The sequence below is a fragment of the Oryctolagus cuniculus genome, chromosome 1, assembly GCF_051225735.1.
Source record: "Oryctolagus cuniculus isolate XC-2025 breed Fujian yellow rabbit chromosome 1, ASM5122573v1, whole genome shotgun sequence".
NCBI lineage: Eukaryota > Metazoa > Chordata > Mammalia > Lagomorpha > Leporidae > Oryctolagus > Oryctolagus cuniculus.
In genome coordinates this window covers 226,467,937-226,492,938 of record NC_142867.1, presented here as the reverse complement: position 1 = coordinate 226,492,938, position 25,002 = coordinate 226,467,937, and the positions used below count along the sequence as shown (strand labels likewise).

The 25,002-nt window shown below is 45.0% G+C and overlaps 2 protein-coding genes across 4 annotated transcripts in view; one reads left to right on the top strand and one right to left on the bottom strand.

Annotated features, from left to right (window-relative positions):
• The window catches only part of MRRF (mitochondrial ribosome recycling factor), a 61,350-nt gene extending 60,227 nt beyond the window's left edge, over window positions 1–1,123 (bottom strand). The window contains exon 1 of the mRNA XM_002720494.6: window positions 988–1,123. The gene's annotated coding sequence lies outside the window, so the exon portion shown is untranslated. The remainder of the gene's footprint in view (window positions 1–987) is intronic.
• Window positions 1,080–24,168, top strand: RBM18 (RNA binding motif protein 18). 3 transcript variants are annotated; one of them, XM_008273366.4, is made up of 7 exons: window positions 1,080–1,210; window positions 3,205–3,273; window positions 5,476–5,595; window positions 13,968–14,094; window positions 17,517–17,603; window positions 19,298–19,383; window positions 22,243–24,168. In XM_008273366.4, exons 2-7 carry the CDS (start codon window positions 3,215–3,217, stop codon window positions 22,400–22,402), a joined length of 639 nt encoding a protein of 212 aa, XP_008271588.1. In that variant the 5' UTR covers window positions 1,080–1,210; window positions 3,205–3,214; the 3' UTR covers window positions 22,403–24,168. The 3 variants fall into 3 exon arrangements, with proteins under 3 accessions (XP_008271588.1, XP_008271589.1, XP_089158246.1); XM_008273367.4 differs by lacking the exon at window positions 3,205–3,273; XM_089302120.1 differs by lacking the exons at window positions 17,517–17,603; window positions 19,298–19,383; window positions 22,243–24,168 and adding an exon at window positions 16,485–16,731.
• The last annotated feature ends 834 nt before the right edge of the window (window positions 24,169–25,002 follow it).

The window sequence follows — 25,002 nt, the reverse complement described above, 5'->3', positions numbered from 1 at the left end:
GAATTGGCCTCTGCATCTCCAATGGTAGACGCTGGGCTCTCCTTGCCACCTCTGCCTGCATTCACTGTCGGTTTGCCAAATTTCTGCTTGGAGACAGCAGGGCATGCTTTTCTCTAAACCCGGTGTCATGTATTCAAAGGTATTTGTGGGATCAGAGTGTACACAGAATCATTACGTCCCTGGCACAAAGGAAAGAGGGGCTATCTTAGCGGAGAAAGAATTAGGAGATGTGAACGCCAACCCCCCCCCCCCCCCCGGCCTCACCACTGCCCGCCAGCACCATCAGCCACTTCCAAAAGGCACCTGGGGCGCTCCACGACCCCTGACTCCGGGCTGTGCCGGGTCACTTCTCCCGCCGAGGTTTTGTTTCCTCAACTATTAAATCACCAGGCTGTCATGTCAGCCTCCCGCCTGGAAAGCTCCCCAGGGTTCTGGAGTGTGGCTGAAGGAAAAGACACCAGACTGAAGAGTCCTCGGCCCAGCACTCCCTGGCCACGGACATTTGACCGAACCCTGAATCTCAATCCCACCTGCAGAACGGAAATGACAATACGACTGGTCAGGACGACGTGGCTGGACAAGGGCTACTGACAACTGTTCAGTCTCTGGACAGCAAGCAAGACAAACCGGGGTTTGGAATTAGCTCCCTCGCTCAGTGGCCTGGGCCAATTTATCTTTCTGGACTTCCGCTTTTTTAGTCATACGGGATGATAACCCGTTCCCAATGGGATTTTTCGAAGAATTAAATGTTCCCGCCATACAGTGTGCTATTAGATACTGGCAAATCCCCCAACGTCCCCGAAACCCCTAGCTGACGACACGCGCCCTGAGGCGACAGGTCCCGTCTCAAGCCTTAAAGGTCAAGGCAGATTCGAAAGGGTCTGAGGGCCGTAGCCCGCTCTCCTGCGTTCCCCTAGAGGTCCTCAGGTAAGGGCGTCTGGCTTCCGGACCCCACGCGCGCCCGGAGGTCCAGTCGAGGCCACTCACCGGCTATCGCCCAGGCTATTAGGGGAAGACGCGTGCGACGGCGGCCACGGCGGCGGCGCGGGCGCCGTGACGTCAGGGGGCGGGGCAGCGGCGCAGACGTAGCGCGTCACGGGCGGCCTGGCAGCCGGCGGCGTTGAGGCGGACGCGTCTAGACGTCCGTGGGGCCGCGGATCGGGACCTGCTGTCCGGGCATGAGCTGAGGGCATAACGCCGAGGCCACGAGGTGAGTCCGGGCCGCCAAGTGTCCCTGTTCCTCAGCGCCAGCCCCGCGAGGAGGTCTTAGAAGAAGCTGCCTTGGCGGTACGGCTCCTCAGGCCCCGCCCCGGATTGTCCCGCCGCTGGCCCGGAAATAACAACCCGAGTGCTGACCCCCTCCGCTCTGAGCGGTGGCGGCCGAGGGCTAGGGAGCCGGGCTTCCCGGCTGGACCCCGCCGTTAGCTTTAGTGAGAACAAGCGCGTTTGCTGCCCGGGACTTGAGTTTCTCCGAAATGTGTCTCCCTAGCCCCCAGGGTTGTTGTAACTGGAAAGGTAGATGTAAAAAAGCTTTTTTATTGTGAACTCAATCTAAGGGAGTGTCGCCATTACAAACCCAGAGGGCTTTGGTAGTCGCTCGCCGTCTGAGTGTTTTCTTACATTTCACTGTGCTGAGCAGTCACCGACGTCGGCTCATTTGAGACAGACGACCCCACGAGGTAGGAATAATTGTACCCATTGTAGCACATAGGAGGAGAGCGAGGCTCTGCGCAGAGAAGGACTCGTGTGGTTCGTTCACGGTTCAGTGAATCTCGTGCCCCAGCCCCAGAGCCGGGCGGTGTCCGAAGTGCTGGGGACAGAACCACGAGCAGGACTGGCCAAACCCTTTCCGTCCAGGGAGGGCGCGAAGATCAACCCTTAAATGACACCCAGAGGTAACACTAGATGGGAAGAAAAAAGGTGACTGTCAGAGCGCATACCAAGAAGCCGCCACTCTTAGGGGTCGCGAGACCGTGGGACTTAACTGAAGTCAACCCTTAACTAGGAGCAAGGGCGAGGACTTCTTTTTTCTTTCTTAAGATTTATTGATTTAGACATGTATTTTAAAGACAGAGTGAAGGGAAGAGGGAAAGATGGAGATCTTCCATCCGCCGGTTCCATCCCCGAATGGCCCCAACGCCGGGGACCTGAAGCCAAGAGCCAGGAATCCCACCCAGGTCTCCAGGAGAGTTGAGGGGGAGGGGGCCTCTCGCGGCATCTTTGGCTGCCTTCTGCCAGCGCCTCGGCAGGGAGCTGGACGAGAAGCAGAGCCGTCAGACTCCACAACTACAGGAAACAGCGGCCCCCAAAACGCTGGGATTGAAATCCAAGTCTCTCTAGCTCCATATCCTGCACGTTTCCCGCTAAACCTGGTTCCTGTTGGTGATACTGAGTAGCTGTTGGTATGATTGCTGTTTTTGGACAAAAAAATCAGAAATGCCCGTGATTCAAGTCTCGGAATGTTGTCCTCTTCCGAGAGGCTTTCCCTCTCCGCTCAGCCTAAAGCAGTCCCCTCCCCTTGTCAGACCTCCCTGCCTACTGGTGCTTCCACCATTCATCACTAGTTATATCTTTCTCCTTTTGGTTTGGGTTTGCTCTGCTCCCTTTGTAAATAGAAGTATCCTGAGGACAGGAATCTTATTCCCTGATCTGACCCCAGTAAACTAGAGAATGCTTAAAAGATAGAAACATGCGGTAATTTTTTTTTTTTTTTTAGCAAGTGATCAGTAGGAAAGGAGAGCAGAAAGAAGATGAACTGTTTTGTTCTTGTTTCCAGTCCTGGGAGTCTCTATTTCTTTTTTTTTTTTTTTTAAGATTTATTTAATTATTTATTTATTTGAAAGTCAGAGCCAGAGAGAGAGAGAGAGAGAGAGAGAGGTCTTCCATCTGCTGGTTCACTCCCCAATCGGCCACAACGGCCAGAGCTGCACCGATCTGAAGCCAGGAGCCTGGAGCTTCTTCCTGGGTCTCCCATGCGGGTACAGGGGCCCAAGGACTTGGGCCATCTTCCACCTGCTTTCCCAGGCCACAGCAGAGAGCTGGATTGGAAGTGGAGCAGCCGGGTCTTGAACCAACACCCCATATGGGATGCCAGTACTTCAGGCCAGGGCGTTAACCCACTGTGCCACAGCGCCGGCCCCTGGGAGTCTCTATTTCTTAGGAGGTAGGATTAAGAGCTACGGCTTATCCATTTCTCTTTTTCAGACCATGGCCCATGGCTGAACAGTTCATAGTTGCTTGTCACATGCTGCCAAACAAATTGAAGATGGGAATGTAAGAAAAATCCCTCCTGTGTGGAGGGTAGATAAATGTATTTAGTAAACAATTCCATAGGGACTGCCGTGTCTGCTTTGCAGGGTGTGCTGAGATGAGTAAAAGTATGTGTCAGCTGTTGTTAAGATACAACTCCTGCAGTGCTGATCACTGAGGCACTTGTGGGGATATAAGGATACCTTTTCGCTAGAATGGAGTTCTGAAGTCTGCCAGCTCTCCTGGACTTTGATCTTTTCTTTCTCTACCATGTTACACATTTATTAAAACTGTATTTCACATGTATCGTTTTTGGTCCCCTCAGCGAACTTGTGTTATAAACATGGGAAAATCTCTTATTTATGTATTTACCCTATTAGGTATCTCCCACTCAGCGATTTTACTCCCCACAGGTTCACAGCAGCCAAGACTGGGCCAGGCCAAACCCAGGAACAGGGAACTCAGGCTGGGTCTCCCACATGGGTGGCAGGGACCCAGCTCTTTTATGCCATCACCTGCTTCCCCTCAGGCTGTGCTTAAAAGGAAACTGAAATTGAGAACAGAGCCCAGGCTCATACCCTGGCACTCTGCTCTGGAATGCGCTTGCCTAAGCCAGACATCCACCTCAAATCTTATTTAAAGATGAGGAGACTGAAGCTCAGAGACGTGACATCTAGTGGATGGGTTCGGTTCCTTTCTCTGGTTCCTACCTCCTAACCCCACCTTCCCACCAGCACAGTCTTGAGGGGAGCAGAAGTGATAGCTAAAATCAGTAGGTTCCTGCCACCCACCTGAGAGACCTGGATTGCATTCTGGCCCCAGCCAAACCCCAACCATTGCAGGCATTTGGGGAGTGAACCAGAGCATGGGAGCTTACATGTGTGTGTGTGTTCTTTCTCTGCCCCGTAAATAAAAATATTAAAAATAAAAAGTGTTGAGTTATTTTCATGCAAAGAAAATTTTTGGTTCAAAAATGTTTTTCATAATGTAGAATATGTGTATATGAAAACAGTGTTGATGGATTTCAGAAATTTTTGGTTCCAAAATAAAGTCATTTTAATTCCATTTCTCATAAACATTTTCCTTTTTTTAAATTAGATTTTTTATTTATGTATTTGAAAGGTAGAGTGGCAAAGAAGAAAGGACAACTCTTTCATCCACTGGTTCACTCCCCAAAATGGCTGCAACAGTCAGGGCTGGGCCAGGAACTCCATCCAGGTGGTAGGGGCTCAGGTACCTGAGCTATTGTCTGCTGCTTCCCAGGCGCGTTAGCAGAGAGACGTTTGGAAGCAGAGTACCTGGGGCTCAAACTGGCACACTGATCGGGAATGTGGGTGTTTTGGATGGTGGCTTAACCTGCTGCGCCACAACTCCCACCCCTTTCCCTTAACTTTTTTTTTTTTTTAATATTTGTGTATTTGAAAGGCACATTTACAGAGAGAGGGAGATCTTCCATCCACTGGTTCACTCCCCAGTGACCAGGGCTGGGCCAGGCAAAAGCCAGGAGCCAGGAGTTTCATCCAGGTCTCCCACATGGGACTACCTAAGCCATCTTGCACTGCTTTCCCAGGTGCATTAGCAGGGAGCTGGTTTGGAAGTGGAGCAGCCAGGACTTGGAGCTTGAGCCAGTGCTCATATGGGATGCCAGCATCGCAGGTGGCAGTTTAACCCACCGTACCACAACACCAACCCCTCCATTAACTTTCTGTAATACCCTATATGAGGAAACTGAAACCTAGAAAATTCAGGTAACTCATTAAGCCACACAGCCAGCTTTCAAACGCAGTTCTAGCTCCAAAATCTATATGCAGGTTTCCTAGGTGGTTTCTTCTGAGGGAAGAGGTGTGTAATGCTGCGCTTCACTACCTGTCCCTCCCAGTGCTGTAAGACTCTTCCCTGTGGCTCCTGAGGCTTGTTTGGGGTGACAGTTGTTGAACTGGAATACGGACGGTGTAGTGAATGGACACTGGCTCCTGTCCAGGCATCCTCTGGCTTCAAAGGAGGAGCACTTCAGTTCCTCACGCAGAATCACACCCCCTCCCCTCAGCGGCAGAGGAGCCATCCCAGGAGAACCAATTCCTGGGCCCTGGTTGTGGAAGAACTGAGACCTTTGAAGGCTTGCCCAGGGCAGGCCCTCCTTGAGTCGACGTAGAGTTGGATTTGAAGTGTCACGTTCACACGGTGTTCTCTCCTACCTGAATGTTCCTGTTTCCTCTGATATTTCAGAGATTTGATGGAAGCAGAAACCAAAACTCTCCCCCTGGAGAATGCATCCATCCTCTCAGAGGGCTCCCTGCAGGAAGGCCACCGATTATGGATCGGCAACCTGGACCCCAAAATCACAGAGTAAGTCTAAGTCACCCTAACCCGTCACTCACAGAAGTGGACTGTTGGCCGTGACGACATTCTGGAGAATTTCCGAGGTGCACTTTGGCCCATTTGTTTAACTTTTACTTTATCTTTTAAGGGGATTTGATGTTGTTAGCCTCTTGTCACTTTTCTTACCCTTGGACTCTGCTCCTGGAAAGACAGAGATGCGGTTACTTTTAAACCACATACCTCTTTTTTCCCATTTGCCAAGGATGTTCTCCCATTTCCAGCTGTTTGAATTCTTCTACCTAGTAGCCATAGGGGACTTTTTCGCTAGAATTAGCTGTGGGTGTACTTTTGTCCCCTCACTTAAAGGAACAAGCAGAAGTAGTCTTTGCACATAGGCAGAGGGTAACAACTTGATCATAATTCATTTTCAGCAGCCCCAGAACATGCAGGATCAGAGTGGGAAGAGATCTTAGAGATCATCTCAGTCCCTTTGTTTTTCACACATTAAGTGATGTGAAGGCCTGCAGTGTGCCAAGTGCCATGCTAAGTAGTTTTCAGACTATTTTGAATTGGAGGAGCTCTGATTTAAAGCAAAAGTAATCAGAAGCCATACGTAAAATAAAAGCTCAGAGTTGTCTGATTAAAGGGGGAAAGAAGTACACCCACAGCCTCCTGTCAGTTGTCACCCTTTCTCTGGCAGTCCATGATGTGACTGTGGAACTTGGGAGTTCCATGGAACACACTTGGAAACCTCTGTTACCACCCAGCTGACTTAGCCTGCGATAGAGGAAACCGCGTGCCCCAAGGCAGAAGGGCCTTGCCCAGGGTCACCAAACCGAATCGTCCTGACTCCTCAGTCTCCATCACAGCTATTATAGTGGGAAGGAATTTCTTAGTTGAGAGGAAAGAGAGGTTTTTCCTTCTCTCCAGTTGTTTGGTGGAGGAAAGTCGTGCTTGGTGCCAGAGCACTAAAGGGTGAGTAGATTGAGCTGTCTGGGGTCAGTGCTTCAAGCAAGCATGAAGTATTTTATCAGTCCTTAAAGTTACTCCCTTTGAAATAGTGTTAAAAGCAAAGGAGTTTGAGTGTGGGATGAGAGGGAGTATATTTGAGGGTTGGACTTAGGAGAGAGGAAAAGGATATATAAAGTTACAGATCCAGGATCATAACAGAAAGTTTAGTTTCTTAAACCTGCCCAAACTCAAATCAGCTAAATGTAGATTTGTGTCCCTGTAGAAATTATAATGGTATTTAAGATGTGTTGCCCAGATATTATGTTACCTTGGTCACAGGGATGCTGGACTATAGGTTGCATTTAGTGTGTTCGTTTCTTGTGGTTTATGGCTTTGAGGATGAATGTGGGAATCTGTCCAACCTCTCAATTAATGTCTGTTCATTAAAAAAGCTTTTTCCATCATCTAAAACCCAAACTATGAGGGGATTCTCCCGAGCTGTTTCCATTCCCACCTTTGCTTGTCCGAATGGAAATCTAAAGTGTGGAAACAGCATTGGTTGTGTTGGCTGCAGCGCTCTGTAATGAGACTGCAATTGTGTCCTGGTGCTTGACGGGCAGGTTCACATGGACATTTGCCACTTCAGTGTGCGTGAGCACTTTCTCCAGTTACAGCATTAGTAACGGGGACACGGGGTCAGAACTTCCCCACCGATATCTCTGCTCTGCCAAACATCAGGCCACAGACGCCCATCAAGTGCTAACCCGAAATCAGGGCCTTGCAGACTGGAAGTGCCTATGCTCCACCTGTGGCTTCCACTTCTGTGTCACCCAAGACCGTTTTTACTTGTTCTTTGGATTCCCTACCTTAGAACATTTATATGTCAAACAAAGTGTTTTATTAAGGAGGAGTAAATTTTCTTTTAAAAGACATAACCACCAGTCACAGCTTCTGGTGAATATGAAATGTTTAGTATTACCTCATTTAATTTACTTACTGATAGCAGAGAATCCTAGCATTTTAATAAGGTAAGTCTCGTCTCGTGGAAGTACGTAATTTCTTTCCAGGTTTTTGAAACATCTGAACTTTGGGGTCCTGTTCTTCTCAGGGTAGATAATGGTGCTCCTAGATGAATTATTAAAAAACAATTATTTTCAAACATTAATCTGTTACATGATGTAATCCATGTGAACATTTGGTACCTGTCATGTAGTCCAACTTCAGAAAGTATTGTTGAATCCAAATCTCTGAACTTCTAGTGATTCTTGACAGTTTGTAGAGCATCCTCCAGTTTTCCCAGTTAAACTTACCCCCACCCACACATCGCTGCCAGTTCCTGCTCCTTCCACTCAACCATCCCTGCTTATCCCTCTTTCCATTTATCCATGCTGTTTACCACCCCTCTTCCTGATTTCTTTTTTATTTTGTTGAATTCCCTTCCTAGTCCAGTGTTCTCTTACTTCTTGAATTAGAAAACACACGATATCGCCGGCGCCACCGTAGCTCAATAGGCTAATCCTCCGCCTGTGGCGCTGGCACACTGGGTTCTAGTCCCGGTCGGGGCGCCAGATTGTTTCCCGGTTGCCCTCTTCCAGGCCAGCTCTCTGCTGTGGCCCGGGAGTGCAGTGGAGGATGGCCCCAGTGCTTAGGCCCTGCACCCACATGGGAGACCAGGAGAAGCACCTGGCTCCTGCCATCGGATCAGCGCGGTGCGCCGGCCGCAGCAGCCATTGGGGCGTGAACCAACAGAAAAGGAAGACCTGTCTCTCCTGTCTCTCTCTCTCTCACTGTCCACTCTGCCTGTCAAAAAAAAAAAAAAAAAAACAAACCACAAAACACGATAGCACATATTTACCATCATGAATGAGTATGGGAATTAGTAACACAGTAGGGATTAAAAAAAAAAAAAAACTCCACTTTTCCTGTTGGTTTTTCACATTTTGTGATTAATTCGAATCATTCTGTGTGTGCTTTTCAGTGCTTTTTTTTTTTTTTTGAAAGAGTGAGAGAGAGAGAGAGAGAGAGACACTGAGAGAGAGGTCTTCCATCTACTGGTTCACTTCCCCAGATGACCCCAACAGCTGGAGCTGGGCCGATCTGGAGCCAGGAGCCAGGAGCTTCTTCCAGGTCTCCCACGCAGGTGCAGAGGCCCAAGAATTTGTACTGTCTTCTGCTGCTTTCCCAGGCCATAGCAGAGAGCTGGATCAGAAGTGGAACAGCCAGGACTTAAACCAACGCCCATATGGGATACTGGCACTGTAGGCGGTGGCTTTACCCGCTACGGCCCCAGTGCCTATCAGTTTTTAATCCAAGTCCTTCTCACATTATGCCAGGATGCCCATCAGTTGCCTCTCAACAGAATATGCACTTTTTTTTTCTTTTTTTTTTTTTTCTTTTTTTTTGACAGGCAGAGTTAGAGAGAGACAGAGAGAAAGGTCTTCCTTTTTCCATTGGTTCACCCCCCAAGTGGCCGCCACGGCCAGAGTGTTGCAGCCAGTGTGCTGCGCCGATCCGAAGCCAGGTGCTTCCTCCTGGTCTCCCATGCGGGTGCAGGGCCCAAGGACCTGGGCCATCCTCCACTGCACTCCAAGGTCACAGCAGAGAGCTGGACTGGAAGAGGAGCAACCGGGACAGAATCCAGCACCCCGACCGGGACTAGAACCCGGGGTGCTGGTGCCGCAGGTGGAGGATTAGTCTATTGAGCTGTGGCTCCAGCCAGAATATGCACTCCCAGCTGGCTGTCTCTTACTCTACTATTTAATATTAAATATAAAAAGCAAAATTAATGGCCAGCGCATAAGAGGTGGGAGAAGACCTAGTCAACAGAACTTTTAAGTAGAAGGCGCATTCTAAGTGGAGGGGAGCTCATAAATAAAAGGATAGAAGTAGGAATAAGAAAGATTGAGACCTTATTGACTTTGAATACCAAATAATAAGGAAAATGTATCTGGATGCATAGAATACTGTTAGAATCTTTAAAATACGTTGAGACAAGTTTGAATTCCATGCCAAAAATACTCACTGTGAGTGTTTAGCAGAAGACTGGCATTCTGAAATTAATGTGTTAGAAGGGAAATTAGGAGCTGGCACTGTGGTGTAGTAAGTAAAGCTGCTGCCTGCAGTGCCAACATCCCAAATGTGCACCAGTTCGAGTCCTGGCTGTTCCACTTCACATTTAGCTCTCTATTATGACCTGGGAAAGCAGTAGGAGATGGCCCAAGTCCTTTGGCCCCTGCACTCGCATGGGAGACCTGGAAGAAGCTTCAGCTCCTGGCTTCAGATAGGGACAGCTCCAGCTCTAGCACCTATCTGGAAAGTAAACCAGTGGATAGAAGACCTCTATCTCTCTCTTTCTCTCCCTCCCTCTTTCTCTTTCTCTCCCTCCCTCTCTCTCTTTCTCTCTCTCTCTGCATCTGCCTCTTCCTCTCTGTAATTCTTTCAAATAAATATATCTTTTTTAAAAAAAGAAGAAGGGAAATTAGACATCAGTGTGTGGAATGAGTTGGAGGGGCAGAGACCAAAGATGAATGTTAGCTAGGCGAGGTTGCCCTGCCATCAGTATCACCTGGTTAGAGACAGTGAACTTAGAGACCAATGGGTGAGTCTGAGAGGTGAAGAAAGAGACTGGCGAGGAGTGGCGAGTTGAAGATAATCCTAAGGTATCTTACCTGAAGAATGTAAAGGACTCCTGTTCCCACTGGCCAGAGGGGTATCTGGGAAGGGCCATCCATATTCCATGGAGAGGAGGTTGGTTTGTGTATGTTAAATAAACTTAAAAGCAGCGGTGAGCCAGCCAGACTTCAAGGGATGAACTAGATAAACTAGAATGTGAGAGAGAATAAATGGATGAACATGTGAGAACCAAAGAAACCCCTGTTTCTGTCTCAAGCCATTCTTTATTTTTCCTTCACTGGCCGTGCTTTTCTTCATGCCTTGATTTGTATGAAAAACTCCTTAATGCTTGCTTACTTAAATTTGAAACACAATAAAGTCATTTAATAAGGACCATAGCATAGAGCATAAAGACTTGCCTCATAAGATTTATTTATTTGAAAGGCAGAGTTAGAGAGAGAGAGAGAGAGAGGTCTTCAATCCACTGGTTCATTCCCCAAATGGCCACAATAGCTGGAGCTGGGCCAATCCGGAGCCAGGAGCTTGGAGCTTCTTCCAGGTCTCCCACAGAGGTACAGGGGCCCAAGGACTTAGGCCATCTTCTACTATTTTCCCAGGCCACAGCACAGAGCTGGATCAGAAATGGAGCAGCCAGGACTCGAACCGTTGCCCATATGGGATGCCGGTACTGCAGGCAGCAGCTTTACCAGCTACATCACAGCGCCGCCCCTCATAATAACTTCTAGGGTCGGCACTCTGGTGTAGTAGGTTAAGCCTCCACCTACAGTGCTGTCATCCCATGTGGGTGCTAGTTCAGGTCCTGCCTGCTCTACTTCCAGTCCACCCCCTGGGAAAGCAGTGGAAGATGGCCCAAGTCCTTGGGCCCCTGTACATATGTGGGAGACCTAGAAGAAACTCCGGCCATTGTGGCCATTTGAGAAGTAAACCAACGGATGGAAGACCTTTCTCTCTGTCTCTCCCTCTCTCTGTAACTTTACCTCTCAAATACATAAATAAAACCTTTAAAAAACAGAACAAATAATAATTTCTATATACTTATAAATGAAATTTTCTCTAAAACAAGTTTTATGCTAAAAACGCTATCAGATGTCATTTCATTGGCTCCTGTTGCTTACAGCATTCTCCGTAGCCTGTCTTGTGGGTGCTGTTCAGCCTTGTGTCATCTGCCCAACTCTGTTGCCGCGGATCACACTGTTTTCTGCCTTTATATCTGTGTATGTGGTAATCACGCATACCGACAGCTTCCTCTCTGTTATCACAGCTTTCGCGAAGTTTCCCTTCATCATCAGCTTCCCTGCACAGTCGGTCCTCCTTCATCTGTGTGCTCACACACATAGCTTTGTGTCCAAGTATCACTCTGCTGTATAGTTGATTTCCTGTCCTCTCCCTTCTAACCAGAATGTGAGGTCCCTGATGGCAGGAAGCTAGGCTTATTCATTCGGACAGTCCAGGTGCCTTCTTGATTCTTGACACATCCTGAGTGTCTGTTTTAACACCATGTGGAATAAGTACTCATGTGCCATGAGGCAGAAGGGCTCTTCACAGAAAACACTGGTGACGGTGCAGAAATGTGTGGCGAGCTGGTGGACTGATTCTCCAGCCCTGAGGCTGCAGGGCGCACGGTTCATCAAGTGGAGGGAGCCTCTGATGAGAGTAGTGAGCTCCATTCTCAGCAGCAGATAAAAGTGCTTGCAGATGTGAGAGCGAGAGCCTCCAGGCTTTTTTCACTATCAGAGCTTGCAGTCCCCATCTCCAGGAAGCAAAATAGTAAACATTTCATTCCTTTTGTTTCAGTGTTGCGATAATTTTACAGAATTATCAAACAAGAAAAGAAATCCTGGAGAAGTTGAAAGACACAGACCTAAGCAGATGTTCCTGGAATCTTAAGGTCGCACTTCTCGCACAGAATGTGTTTGTTAGCTTTACAAAGAATAATCTGACAGCGGGTTTTTTTTTTTTCCAAGTAAATTAAAATTCATTTCTTAGGAAATGCCAATCGCGTTACCTTCCTGCTATTAAGCAGAATGAAGCTAATGAAAAGATGACCAGCCCACAGTAGCCCTTAGATTGTTTCATTTTTTTTTAAATGGCTCTGACCTCTCATTCTGTGGCAACTAGTATGGTTTTACTTTGAATGAGTATAGTAGTGGAAGATGCAGCTGTGAATTAAAGACCCTGGGGAGACTCTAGCTCATCTGGCTGCGTCTGAAAGGCTCACTCTTGCTGTAAGCCTGTTCAGAAAATCAAGTAAAACCAGAAATGTGCACTTCAGCTGTCTCCCTTTCCCCTGAAGAGGCAGCTCCTGTATTCCCCCAGCCACCGAGGTCTCCTGGTGGGAGTTGGGAATTCAGAAAGTAAGAGAATCGCAGTTTTCCTTTTTGGGACAGGTCCGAAGACCAGATAAATATCCACAGTGTGCCTTCGGATGCCTGCATCCTTCCACTGCTGGACCTGCAGTATGTCTCCCTTCTCGCCTTTGTCAGAGGCCTGATCCAAACTAATGTAGTTGCTTGTTGGTGTGCTTTAGTATCAAATTTAGTGTAGCTTATGATTCATTTCATATCTTTCTGCCTCCCAAAGGAGATTCTTATTCAAGAATGAAATACTGATGGGTTTCTCCCTGAAAACAATGTGAATATAAATGTGTCCATAACGACAACTTCACTGACTCCCTGTGGGGTAGAATTCCCAGTAATAACAGATTTAGCATGTGGGCTGATACCTTTTTAGTATCACAGGGACAGCATTGTTTAGAGAAAGCCTTGACTCCAGTTGAATAGCTCAGAGAATGCCAGGAGGAAGGCCAAAGGAAAAGGAAACGGGAGAGCTGTTGGTTTGTCTCACCCTTACATCAGATGACAGGAAGTCAGAATTGAGATTGGCCACAGCAACCTGTTCAGGCCACATCTGTTTGAATAATGTGAAAGCTCTGTAGAAACCAAGTTTTGGAGTAAGGAATCCAAGAAGAGGATGAGGGGAAGAGTGGCCACTGGTAGCCTGGAGTGAACATCCTGCCAAGAGTAAATTTCTTCTTGACCATCTAACATACTTACTGGACCTTACTGCACAGAATAAGTGGTGTTAAGGTCACTAAGGTTGGTTAATTACCCATAGCTGAATGATTGATGGGGCTGGCCAGGTTCCCTTGCCCTCTCAGAGACCATTCTCAGTCATGTTGTGGTTCCAGCATCGTCCTGATCTTCAGGCACGTTAGGGATTGAAACTGTTATGCTCTTACGGAAGTGCCACCAGCCATGGTTTGGTTTTTGGCAGAGTTTCATAGAAATGCAATTTGGGTCTAATGATTAACTATGAAATCTAAGGGAAGTCTTCCAGAACTATTGTTGATTTGTGTGAATGTATATGTTTGTTACTTTGTTTATTTTTGAGATAGGATATGCTTTGGCTTTTCAGCGTGGGTGTATGTTTTTGAGGGAGTTATAGTTATTCACAAGTGCTATGTCATTGCCAAGAAATTAAAAATAAATAAATCGACACTATTTTTGAGCTTTTCTCCAAAAAGAAAAACAAATGGTGCTTGTGGGCCAGACAGCTGTTTGTTAGGTGTGGTTTTTTTGTTTGGCATTTTTGTGTTGGACAGACACATAGCCATGACAATTCTAGTTCCCATTCCAAATAGAGGCAAACAACTCTGTTTGCCAAATAAACTCACACAGCAGTTTGAAGGACGGCAGGGGGCAGGGGTGAGAGATTTCGCCCCTGGGGTGCAGTGTTTACTGCTTTTATCTCACACTTCAGGCTGAGTGCCCAGCAAAGTGGCCAGAGGATACTCAGGAGCTCTTCTTCCCCTGCAGGTACCATCTCCTCAAGCTCCTCCAGAGGTTTGGCAAGGTGAAGCAGTTTGACTTCCTCTTCCACAAGTCGGGTGCTTTGGAGGGACAGCCTCGAGGGTACTGTTTTGTCAACTTTGAGACTAAGCAGGTAATTAAGCTGCTCACCCTTTCATTGTACCTCCCAAACTCTGTCACCATTGTCTGTGCATCTCTTGACTACTAGAATAACAATTCCTTGAAAGCAGGGGCCATGTTTGATGCATCTCTGTGTGCCTTGCACTGAGTCCTGAAAGAGATACTCAGTAAACAGATGAATTAGTGAACAGCTTCCAAAATCCATCCTCCTGAGGCTCAGGGTCTAAGGCAACTGATCTACTTTTCTGACCCAGTGGTTTGGGATACCCACATTGAGCCCATGGACATCCCCTCCCCGCCGCCCCCTATTCTGTTTTGTTTGTCTCTTTAGTGGCTGGCCAACAAAGCCTCCTTTGAGTAGTTTTGCCCTGTGGTACAGAAATTCCATCTGTGGTAAGCCACCCACAAACTCTTTTATTTTGATTTCTTAAAAATGCACCCTTCTTCTCAATGTCTCAGAACAAATGCATACAAATTTTAATACATGTAGAGGAGGAGAATGTTCAGCTTCAACTGTGGTGTATGCATGTACTGAAATTTAGTCCTTGGGGTAGAAAGGCCTTGATAAAAAATCAAGTTTGGATGTTATTAAATACAAAGATGATGCTAGTACTCTCTATAACTTTGTCATATGTAAGAATATTTCTCATTTTATTAATAATTTATGTGGATGATTTTTATATTATAAAAGTATTAATGTGCTTATTATAATAGATGAAAATACAGATAGCCAAAAGAGAAAATTTAAATCACTTAGCCCAGTACCAGGAAATAACCACTTAATATTTAGTGACATATCTTTCCAATCTCTTTTTCTTTCTTTACAGTCACACACACAAACATCAAGATAACAATCTGCATGATAATGTGATTTCATTTATGTGTGTGTGTGTGTGAACAGTCATACACTCACCAAAAAAAGTGACCTGTATCTGAAATTTGTGTATTTTATTATCTGTGGCATAGACTGCAGTTAAAAGCTAATCAATACCATTGTTGATGATTTTATGATTGTCATTATGTGAAGATATGAGTAGTTATTTACCTAATCTCCAGTTGTCAGCTATTTAAGTGGTTCTCAGGGAATCACTGGTGTAAATGTTACTCAGTGAATATCATGTAGCTTTAACCGTGTGTGTTTACTACATTTGTGGAAATGGAATGGCATCATCAAAGGCCATGCATATTTTTTCTTAATACAACTGCCATATTGCCCTAAGAAATGATGTATCAGTATATTCTAAAACTGCGTGAGAGTGTCATTTGACTTCACTTTTTTTATTTCCTCTAATTTTTGCAAATATGATAGGCAGTAAGTCATATTTTGTTACACTAATTGTCCCAAGTTTTCTTGAGGCAAGTAAAAATGCCCTGTATGATTGACATTTGTAAGTACTTTTCTCTTCCTTGATGATAGAGTGTGATAAAGATTCATATGGGCAACTAAAATCAGTGGTCATGATAGATGTTGGCTTTAAAAGACTAGGCTACTGGCCGATATTTGGTGCAGTGAATTAAGCTACTGCATGCAGTGCCAACGTCCCGTATTAGAGCACTGGTTCACAGAGTCCTAGCTGATCCACTTCCGATCCAGTTCCCTGCTGCTGTACCTGGGAAAGCAGCAGAAGACGGTCTGAGTGCTTGGGCCCTGCCACCATGTGGGAGACCGAAGTGGAGTTCCAGGCTCCAGCCCAGCTGTTGCAGGCATTTGAGGGAGTGAGCCAGAGAATGAAAGGCCAAAAGATGGCCCTCAATTTTCATCTAAAAATAGGAATTAAAAGTATATACTTTCCTTACCTCATACGAAGTTGGGAGAATTGATGAGGGAGGAAGGTATTATGAAAATTGAGGTGGTATTTAATGCTATCATTGAATATGTGAACTTTGAAGCAACATACAGAGATAGAAAATTATGTTTTAAAATACTTAACCCTGCTGGCACTTTATTATTGCTGATAGCTCAGAATTAAAGAGTGCCATGTAAGTTCTCATTCACCAAGTGAAACTTAGAAGAAGAAGAAAACATCTGTTTTCTGTCGCTCTTTGTGTGCTACAGTGTGGGCAAGGATGGCCAGTGACCATCCAGTGCCTGACACAGAGGGCGTACCTAATAAATACTTGTTGAATAGCCTGGTGGTGGAGGAACAAGAGAATCACTGGTTGGTAAGACCAGACTGGAATGCCCACTAGTATTACACTCAGTCTCTGACAGTCTGTCCCTGCCCTCTGGGACTTCCTGTTCCTCTTCAGTTCCTTAGGGCTTCATCACTCCCACTAAATAAATGCAGGTGATGCTTGGCTAAATGCCTCATGGATAGGAGCCGGTGCTGTGGCGTAGTGGGTAAATGCCAGCATCCCATATGGGCACTGTTTCAAGATCCGGCTACTCCACTTCCGATCCAGCTCTCTGCTATGGCCTGGGAAAGCAGTAGAAGATGGCCCAAATCCTTGGGATCCTGCACCCACGTGGGAGACCTGGTAGAAGCTCCAGGCTCCTGGCTTTGGATCAGCGCAGCTCCGACTGTTATGGCCAATTTGGGAGTAAACCAGCGGATAGAAGACCTCTCTCGCTCTCTCTGCCTCTCCTTCTCTTTCTATGTAACTCTGACTTTCAAGTAAATAAATAAATCTTTAAAAAAAAAAAAATAAATGCCTCCTGGATATAAATGGAGCAGAGAAGATTTGTTAGGATGGGAAAGTACAGCCGTGTTTCCTGGGAATGACCTTAAGTGACTATTGTGGGAATGACCTAAAAGTGACTATTAGCCAGCTTCAGGAATTCCTTGTAACCTCGTTGCTTCTATATTTGATGGGGAAAGGGCCAGAGAACTTTTGGCTCTGAAAACCAGGTGCACAGCTTGACTCACACAAATACCTTACTCAGAGTCCCTTTGACTCACTCCTGCTTTTTCCGGCCTGGTTTCCTTCACTCCCCTGTCCCTTGAAGCCTTAGTGTTTCTCACTTTGGATCCAGGGAGTAAGCCCGAGTTCACCACGGGGAGCACAGCTATTGACAGAAGAGGTGCTACCCTCAGTTAAGAGTGAACAGAAAGGAGTCACCTACTAAGAGGTGTCCCCTTAGCTAACATCTGTCAGGTGCTCACTGTATGCTGCATACCTCGCTCACACCACTTGAGTGTTTGCAGCCGACAGCAAGGAACTCATAGTAGAATCCATGTTTACAGGTGACAAGCCCAGAGACATTCAGTGACATGCTGGACATTGTGCTGCCAGCAGCAGAGCCAAGATTCAAAGCATTGTCTGACTGAACTTAAAAAACTCAGATCCTTTTTGTTATTCTGCCTTTGCCAATTATTTTCCAAAAGTAATTTTGGTAGAAACTCAGCCATCAAGTCTAGTGTAAGCACTGTAGGAACAAATAAAATTCGTTAGGTATTTGTGTTTCTGACTAATCTTTATCCCTTTCCTGGACAGGAGGCAGAGCAAGCCATCCAGTGTCTCAATGGCAAGCTGGCTCTGTCTAAGAAGCTGGTGGTGCGATGGGCACATGCGCAGGTAAAGGTACGTCTCAGAAGCCGCAGAGGTGAGGTGAGGTCTCATCCCGTGTGGATCTACGAGAGACACTTGTCCACGGCCCGTGTGCAGCCTCGCCCCTTCACCTCGGTCTCCGGTCTCCTAGTCATATTTACTCATATTTACTATGTGTGTTGCCAGATTTTTTTTTTTTTTTTTTTTTTTTTTTGTCTTAAAAAGCACCTCAGGAGGGATTAAGTTCCGTCGTTGTTTTTCCCCTCGTGCCCACAGATCCTGTTTCTGATTGATTTTTCCGTGTGGCTGGTGTGTATACCCAGACTTCTTTTTTTTTTTTTCTTTCTTTCTTTGGTGGGAGTGGTTCTTTGGAGGCAAAATGTATTTATTTTTAAAATTAGTTGCTTTAGGCATTATTAGACTCTTCCCAGCCTCTCAGCCTTGTGGAGGGTTTGAATTTGTTTATTCTAAATGCTGGAGAAATGGGCAGTTTGTAGGAGTGTTTAAAACACTGGCATATCCTTACACCAGAGATGTTATTAATAACATGAGAGTTATTAGGGTGTGTGTGTGTGTGTGTCTTTGTGGTGTCTCTATAGTCTGCAAGCCCTGAGAAGTGGCAAACTACTCTGTTTGTCCTGTAGTTGGTCTCTTAGGAGAATGCACTAGAAAAACTGCAGCTGTCTAAAAAATTTAGCAGTGAATGGCCTTCTGTTGCAGCTGGCACAGAGATGGTGGAGTGAGGGGTGCACACCGGAGCAGAACCAGGAGTCGACGCTCCTGCAGTGGGGTCTTGACAGGCGTGTCTGCCAAAAAGATTTGTGACAGAGGTGACAGAGGTGGAGTCTTCAGCTGTATGAGTGTGGTTTTTGATCAAAGATGCTCTACCCCTACCCAACGTAAAAAACAGAGATCAGACACTTTGGGTTCCTATGAGTGCTTCAGGTAATCACAGAGCCTTCTCAGTTTCCAGGACATATTGCCATAAAATTAGAAACAACAAGGAGAATTACCAAATGCTTTTTTTTTTACTCAAGAGAAAATCAAGTCTCATCTGCTAAACTGGCTGTCATTTTCTCATTCTGCATCTCATTGAAAAGGCACACAAGAGAAATCATCCTTCATTCCTGCCTTTCATGTGAAAATGTCTATGCCTTGTGGGTCTCTTCTCCTATAAATCTTTTTGACCACAGGTTCCTGATTACTTTTTAATATTGTATTTATATAAGAAGTAGGTAATTTTCTAACTTCAAATTAAACCAAGCCTTTCCTTTAGAATGTTTGCTGATTCAGCAATTACAAGTCCTTACTACCTGTCTTCTCCACTCAGGCCTCTTAAGAGTTGACTGTTACACTTGTACTTTGCAAAATCTAGCAGGATTTTAAAGTATTTTGAATCAAAATAAATTGTGTAAGAGGCAATATGTTAAAATAAGGATGTTCAAGGGGGCCCTTGCTGTGTACTGTCTGTGAATCCGAAAATTGAAAATCTTTCCCTGCCAAATAAGGTGGACTAATGGTTAGATGGAAACTTCTCAACTTCTAAACTTACAGCTTTTGGCCAGAATCATGGGGATTTTTGCATTAATTCTAGGCCTAAAGCAGTCCTAGAGTTTTCTGAAAACAAGCTGATGATGTACTGGTGGGATTGGAGTTTCTGAATCCACGCACTACAATAAAGGGCTGGTTTCTGGAGATGCAGTAATTTCTGTTTTTCTCCCTTTCAGAGATACGATCATAACAAGAATGATAAGATCCTTCCAATTAGTCTTGAGCCATCCTCAAGCACTGAGCCCACTCAGTCTAACCTAAGGTAAGGTACTACTGTCAGGCTCAGTGTTCACGCACTGAAGCTGTTTCTCATTCTACACCTTCATTCACACTGCAGCAGATCTTCAGACTAGGTGTAGAATAGATTCTACTAACGTGACTTGTTGAGAGAGATGTTCAGTTAACCTCCAGAATGTATACGTTCCCTCTGCTTCCAGCTGCCCCCTCAGGTTATGTATTCCCACTTGGAGATTCATTCACTCACAAAGGGACAGATTTAGCTGCCACACACTGAGCCTCATGCTTGGCAGACACAGTCCTTTCTCTAAAAACAAGCATTTTAATAAGGCCTTGGATCCCTTTGGCATTTGTATACATTAATTCCTCCCCAGTCATAAGTTCCCGTATACAAAATTTAGTTTGCAGACATTTAATTCTGTGCACCATTGCAGGAACTATAATAGTTTTGGTTCTAGTTTCTATGAATTGTCAGTTATTTCTTTGGAGTTAATTCAAAACAGGAGAACTAAGGGTTGGATAGAAAAGGGTGAAGCTATGTGGGATGGTTGAGCAGAAGTTGATTTTTAATTTATTTATTTATTTTTAGATTGTAGCCTAGGGAGAAATGTTAACAATAACAGTAACAATAGCAAGGATTTATTGAGCTTACTATGAAGCAAGCACTGTAGTAAGCACTCTGCATACAATGTGTCATTTAATTATCCTTGAAAATCATTCTACATAGGAGGAAGCTGCAGTTTAGTGAGGTGAAATCACTTAGCTGAGATGATGCGGGAGCAAATAGCAGAGTCAGAATTCAGAGTCAGACAGGCTTCAAAATTCAGCCTTTTAGTTACCACTTGAGAGAAGCTGTAGGCTGTAAACATAGGCCTACCACCCTGAAGCCTGGTCTGGGGGTGGGGATGAAGGCTTGTGGAGGAGCATCAGCGATAGAGAAAGATCGGAAGTCATATTCGAGCCAGGAAAGTGATGTCCACGTGGACAGAAGGCCAGATGAAGAAGAAAATACCTTCTTTGTATGTTATCTGCACCAACCAAAGAGACTTCCCAGCACCTCTTAAATTGTGGCAGAGAGGTAGCCCTGAAAAACTTTCACAAGTGATAAATTGAAATTAATCTTATGTTTAAGTTTCATGTCATGGTATTTCTTAATTTTTTATGGTCACAGACTGGTCTCTATAGAGGTTTCCCTAAATCAACTCCTGATGGGAAAGGATGACCATACTTATGCACAGTGGCCTTCACATTACAGTGAACACGTGTTCAGTTTCTTAGGATCAGTATTTGCCAGTTGTTTACCAGATAGCCTAGTGTTTTCTATCTATTTTTCAGTTTAGAGAATGTCAGCATATGTCTTTTTTATCAACTTCTATTTTTAATTAGAGACAGTTGTCTCCCTGTGACTCACACAGAATAAATGATTGGCTGTTCCATTAATGAAAGAGGTCCCAGAATCTACCTCACTAATACCTCCGTATTATTTTTATTGTAATTTGGTTTTTTTACTTTCTTGCCCGTGTAAATTTATGGATGTGTGAAGCAGATGCATACCTTCCAGGGATCTCTGAAAGACTGTGTACACTCTTTCCAACTTTTCCTCACTGACTGTAGACCATTCATGGCATCAAGAATACAAAATAATAGGATCCCGATGGCAAAAAATACTGCCTGAGTGCTTTGCAATCTGGTCTGGGGTAAGCGGTGGCCTTGATCAGAAGCAAACCCCTCACAACTTTTCCCCCTTGCTGTGAGACAGAGCTGGTCGGCTCCCACCCTGATGGAGAGGAAACAGTAAGGGCTTTGCAGTAGGCAAACTGGGGCTGAAGCTCAGCTCTGCAGTTGGTTACCTGAGAGAATCTTGGGCATATCATTGTCTCTGCTGTAAAATGAGGATACCAGTTCTTGTGCGGATTTTGCAAGGCTTAGAAACATTGTAAGTAAAACGCTGGGCACAGTGTCCCGTTCATTGTGATTCCACACATCGGTCCATAAAAAGAGCCTGTAGGGTTGCCAGCATGTTGTCTGTTACTCAGTGACTGAGAAGTGTTCTGGTGTAGCAGTGAGCAGCATGGGCTGTAGAGGCAGTTGCATCCAGCCCTCAGCTCTGTCGTTTACCAGCTGTTCAGCACTGAGCAAGTTCATCTTGCTGTGCCTTTGTTTGTTCATCTGCCAAATAAGGACTATAACCTGCTTACTAGTGTCATTTTGAATTGAACAAAAAAAATTTTTTTAAGATTTATTTATTTATCTGAAAGGCAGAGTTACAGAGAGGCGGAAGCAGAGAGAGAGAAAGAGAAGTCTTCCATCCACTAGTTCACTCCCCAAATGGCCGCCATGGCCGGAGCTGGCTGATCCAATGCCAGGAGCCAGGAGTTTCTTCCAGGTCTCCCACACGGGTGCAGGGGCCTAAGAACCAGGGCCATCTCCTACTGCTTTCCCAGGCCATAGCAGAAACCTGGATCGGAAGTGGAGCAGCCGGGACTCGAACCAATGCCTATATGGGATGCTGGCAGTGCAGACAGCAGCTTTACCCACTAGGCCACAGTCCCGGCCCCAAGAATTATTTTTGAGTGCTTTCTGTGAAACACCAAGGTGCTGAAGGTTGTCTATCTGAAGATTAGATGTAAATACACAGGAAGTACTCCCGGCAGTATCTGGACTTAGATTAAAACAGTAGATGGTTCAGACTTGGATCTCTCTCTTAAAATGAGAGCTCTGGTTATTTATTATTTATTTTTAGTCTTCTAAATCAAAGGTTTAAATGTTCGTTATTTAATATCTTGTTGCCATTCTGATGCGGGTAAGAGGAAGAAGATGAAACGCACAGACATTTTCTGAGTGTACCTTGCTCCTCTCTGATCCTCTGTTACCCTTTTTCCAGTGTCACTGCAAAGATAAAAGCCATTGAAGCAAAGCTGAAAATGATGGCAGAAAATCCCGATGCAGAGTACCCAGCAGCGCCTGTCTATTCCTACTTTAAACCACCAGATAAAAAAAGGACTACTCCTTATTCTAGAACAGCCTGGAAATCTCGAAGATGATGATTGTGAATTACCATAGCAGCGAAAGCAAATTGGTCTCTACACCTAAAGTCCTCTGCCTTTGTACCTTGTAGATGTAATTGGTACTGTCTGACAGAGCACAGTCACATGTTAGTTTGGTAGCATAACGTTTTTGGATGTTCTTATGGATGTGTCGTCCTTGAAGTATGTGTGGAATTGAGCATCATCCAGAATAAATAGGATTGTCTCCAAAACTTGTGATTTGAACACTGGGATGCTCTAGTTGGCTGATCTGTTTGGATTTGTGACCCCAGAAACCTTATATAGTGTGCCAGAGAAAAAGGCAAGCACACAAAATGTTATTATTCAAACCAGGAAACTAAATTTATTAATGTCCATCACAAAAAAAAAAAAGAGCATTTTTCTGTGCTCTCATGTCTTCATAACATAAAGAAAAAGTAAGAAATGGTGGGAAATGGTAGATTTTAAATCATGTTCTGAACTGTTGTTGCAGAATTTACTATGAAAATCCCTCCAATTGGACTAAAAAAAGAGAACGTTCTTGGCAAAAGGGAGATGATTCTTTGAGCAAACATTGTAGTGATCTGTTTAAAAATTATGCTTGTTGTTTCAAAATCCCAATTAGGAAAACATGGTGTATATCTTAAAATTGTTCGCATCAACAAAATTGTAGAATCAAATTTAGCATTTTATACCACAGTGGAAGTTCTGTTTAGAAATCCAACTTTTATTCTGTAGTAATCATTTTTTAAATATAAATAATACTGCCTTCTCTGATACAAGTATTATTAACGTGGGATTTATAAAAATGCACTACTGCATGAGATTGTTTTATAGCATGAGACTGTTGTGTTTGAAATTGTATCATGGTCAGTCTGAATAGCAGAACAAAATTTCTCTGAAAACATAAACGTTGCTATAGGTCACTATCAAATACATTATTTTCTAATAATTGTGTAGGGGTCCGAGTAGAGGAGGGCAAATGATCCTGTCTGTGTAGGATGAGGAAGGCCATGCACTGAGCCCTGGAAGCCGGTGGAGCAGCCACTCTGGCACCAGGATTGTAATGAGACTGATTCCTCGTTCATAGGACATACTTTCCGCTCGATATTTTTGCCGCTTTGAACATCCCACATACAGCAGTATATGGAGAGAAGTAAGCCAGCAGATTTGGGCATGGTTTCTTGAGCACAGTTGTAGTCTTTTTGGTGCCAGGTTTGGCAAACTTTGGCCAGGACCATTGCTCCTTTACCAGGGAATCCCCTCTGTTACTCCGGGAACCATTCAGGTGATCACAGACTGTTCATCACTCTGCTTCCTTGTGCGAGGAAGCTTTCGTTAGAGGAACTTAAGCATCGTGAGGTTTCAGAATTCACCGAACTGGTTTAGAGAACTTCTTACCACTTTTCCCAAGGTTAATCTTTTTAGATATCTTTAGATATAAAATACTTTCTGCATTTATTAACTGTGTTTATCTATGATGCAAGTGTCTCCTTCCTTTTGGAGGATGGGTCAGGGAGGTCGGAGTACTACCTCCCATTTTTCTGGTGACTCCTTGGAGTATGGAACTCACCGTTTTATCCTTAAGTCCTCAAAGGGTTGTAGTGGAGTAGAATTTAATGCAAAATAGTCTTCTATTTTTAATAGGAACTTAGAAAATACTTACCTTAGAATTATATAGAGTTTTTCCTTTAGAAACCAGAGGTATTTATTTGTATTTAAAGCAATGTTTATTATTTGTACCAATTCTTATCCCTCTGTGTGAATAAATGCAAGACAGCGTCTGTGGTTCTCTCTTCTCTCGTCCTTTTCTGGAGTAAAGACTGCACCTCTGTGGAAGGCTTTGATCACGAAGGGCTCAGGCCAGTGTGTCCAGCTGGGGCCCTGCTTCCAAGGGCCATCTGCACAGGGCTGTAGCTGGAGGGTCGGCCCCTGGCAGCTCTCCCCCATGTGCCTGCCCTCCTGTTGCTAGAGAAGAGAGAAAGATCCTGGCTGTTCCAGCTCCAAAGGGAACTGCTTGAAAAGGAGTAGGTCATGGAAGTACCTGAGAGTATCATATCGTGTTCAGTCTCTGGAAACAGGGGTTTCAAAAGAATAAATACATCACAAATTGCCAAAAGGATGAAAGGTTTGCAAGATACAAGTGGTAACCTAGTCAACCCTGTTAGATTATCTGTATGCTAAGTAGAATTCTTCTTTGTTTAACTGTTTTGCTAATATGTCACAGTTTTATACAAGAGTATCAAATTGAAGAAATAGGAATGAACTGTCTTAATCTTGGCTGTTGCATCAAATGCCACGTGCATCCTTAACCAGTAGATTTTCTGGAATTGGCAACTTAGTGTCTGGGAAGAGGATCACAGCAAAGGTTTCCAAAGCATGTCAAAAATTAACATGTGGGGCCAGCAGCCTCCACTTGAGGCGCCAAATCCCATTTGGGTGCCAGTTCAAGTCCCAGCTACTCTTCTGATCCAGCTCTCTGCTATGGCCTGGGAGAGCAGAAGATGGCCCAGATGTATGGGCCCCTGCACCCATGTGGGAGACCCGGAAGAAGCCCCAGGTCTCTGGCTTCGGATCTGCTCAGCTCCGGCCGTTGAGGCCATTTGGGGAGTGAACCA

Bases quoted from the DNA above. Each gene is read 5' to 3' on its own strand.
- RBM18 (XM_008273366.4), top strand. From the start codon at position 3,215: ATGGCTGAACAGTTCATAGTTGCTTGTCACATGCTGCCAAACAAATTG. The intron at 3,274-5,475 runs GTAAGAAAAATC...CTGATATTTCAG, and splicing joins AACAAATTGAAGATGGGAAT to AGATTTGATGGAAGCAGAAA. The intron at 19,384-22,242 runs GTAAGGTACTAC...CCCTTTTTCCAG, and splicing joins CCCACTCAGTCTAACCTAAG to TGTCACTGCAAAGATAAAAG.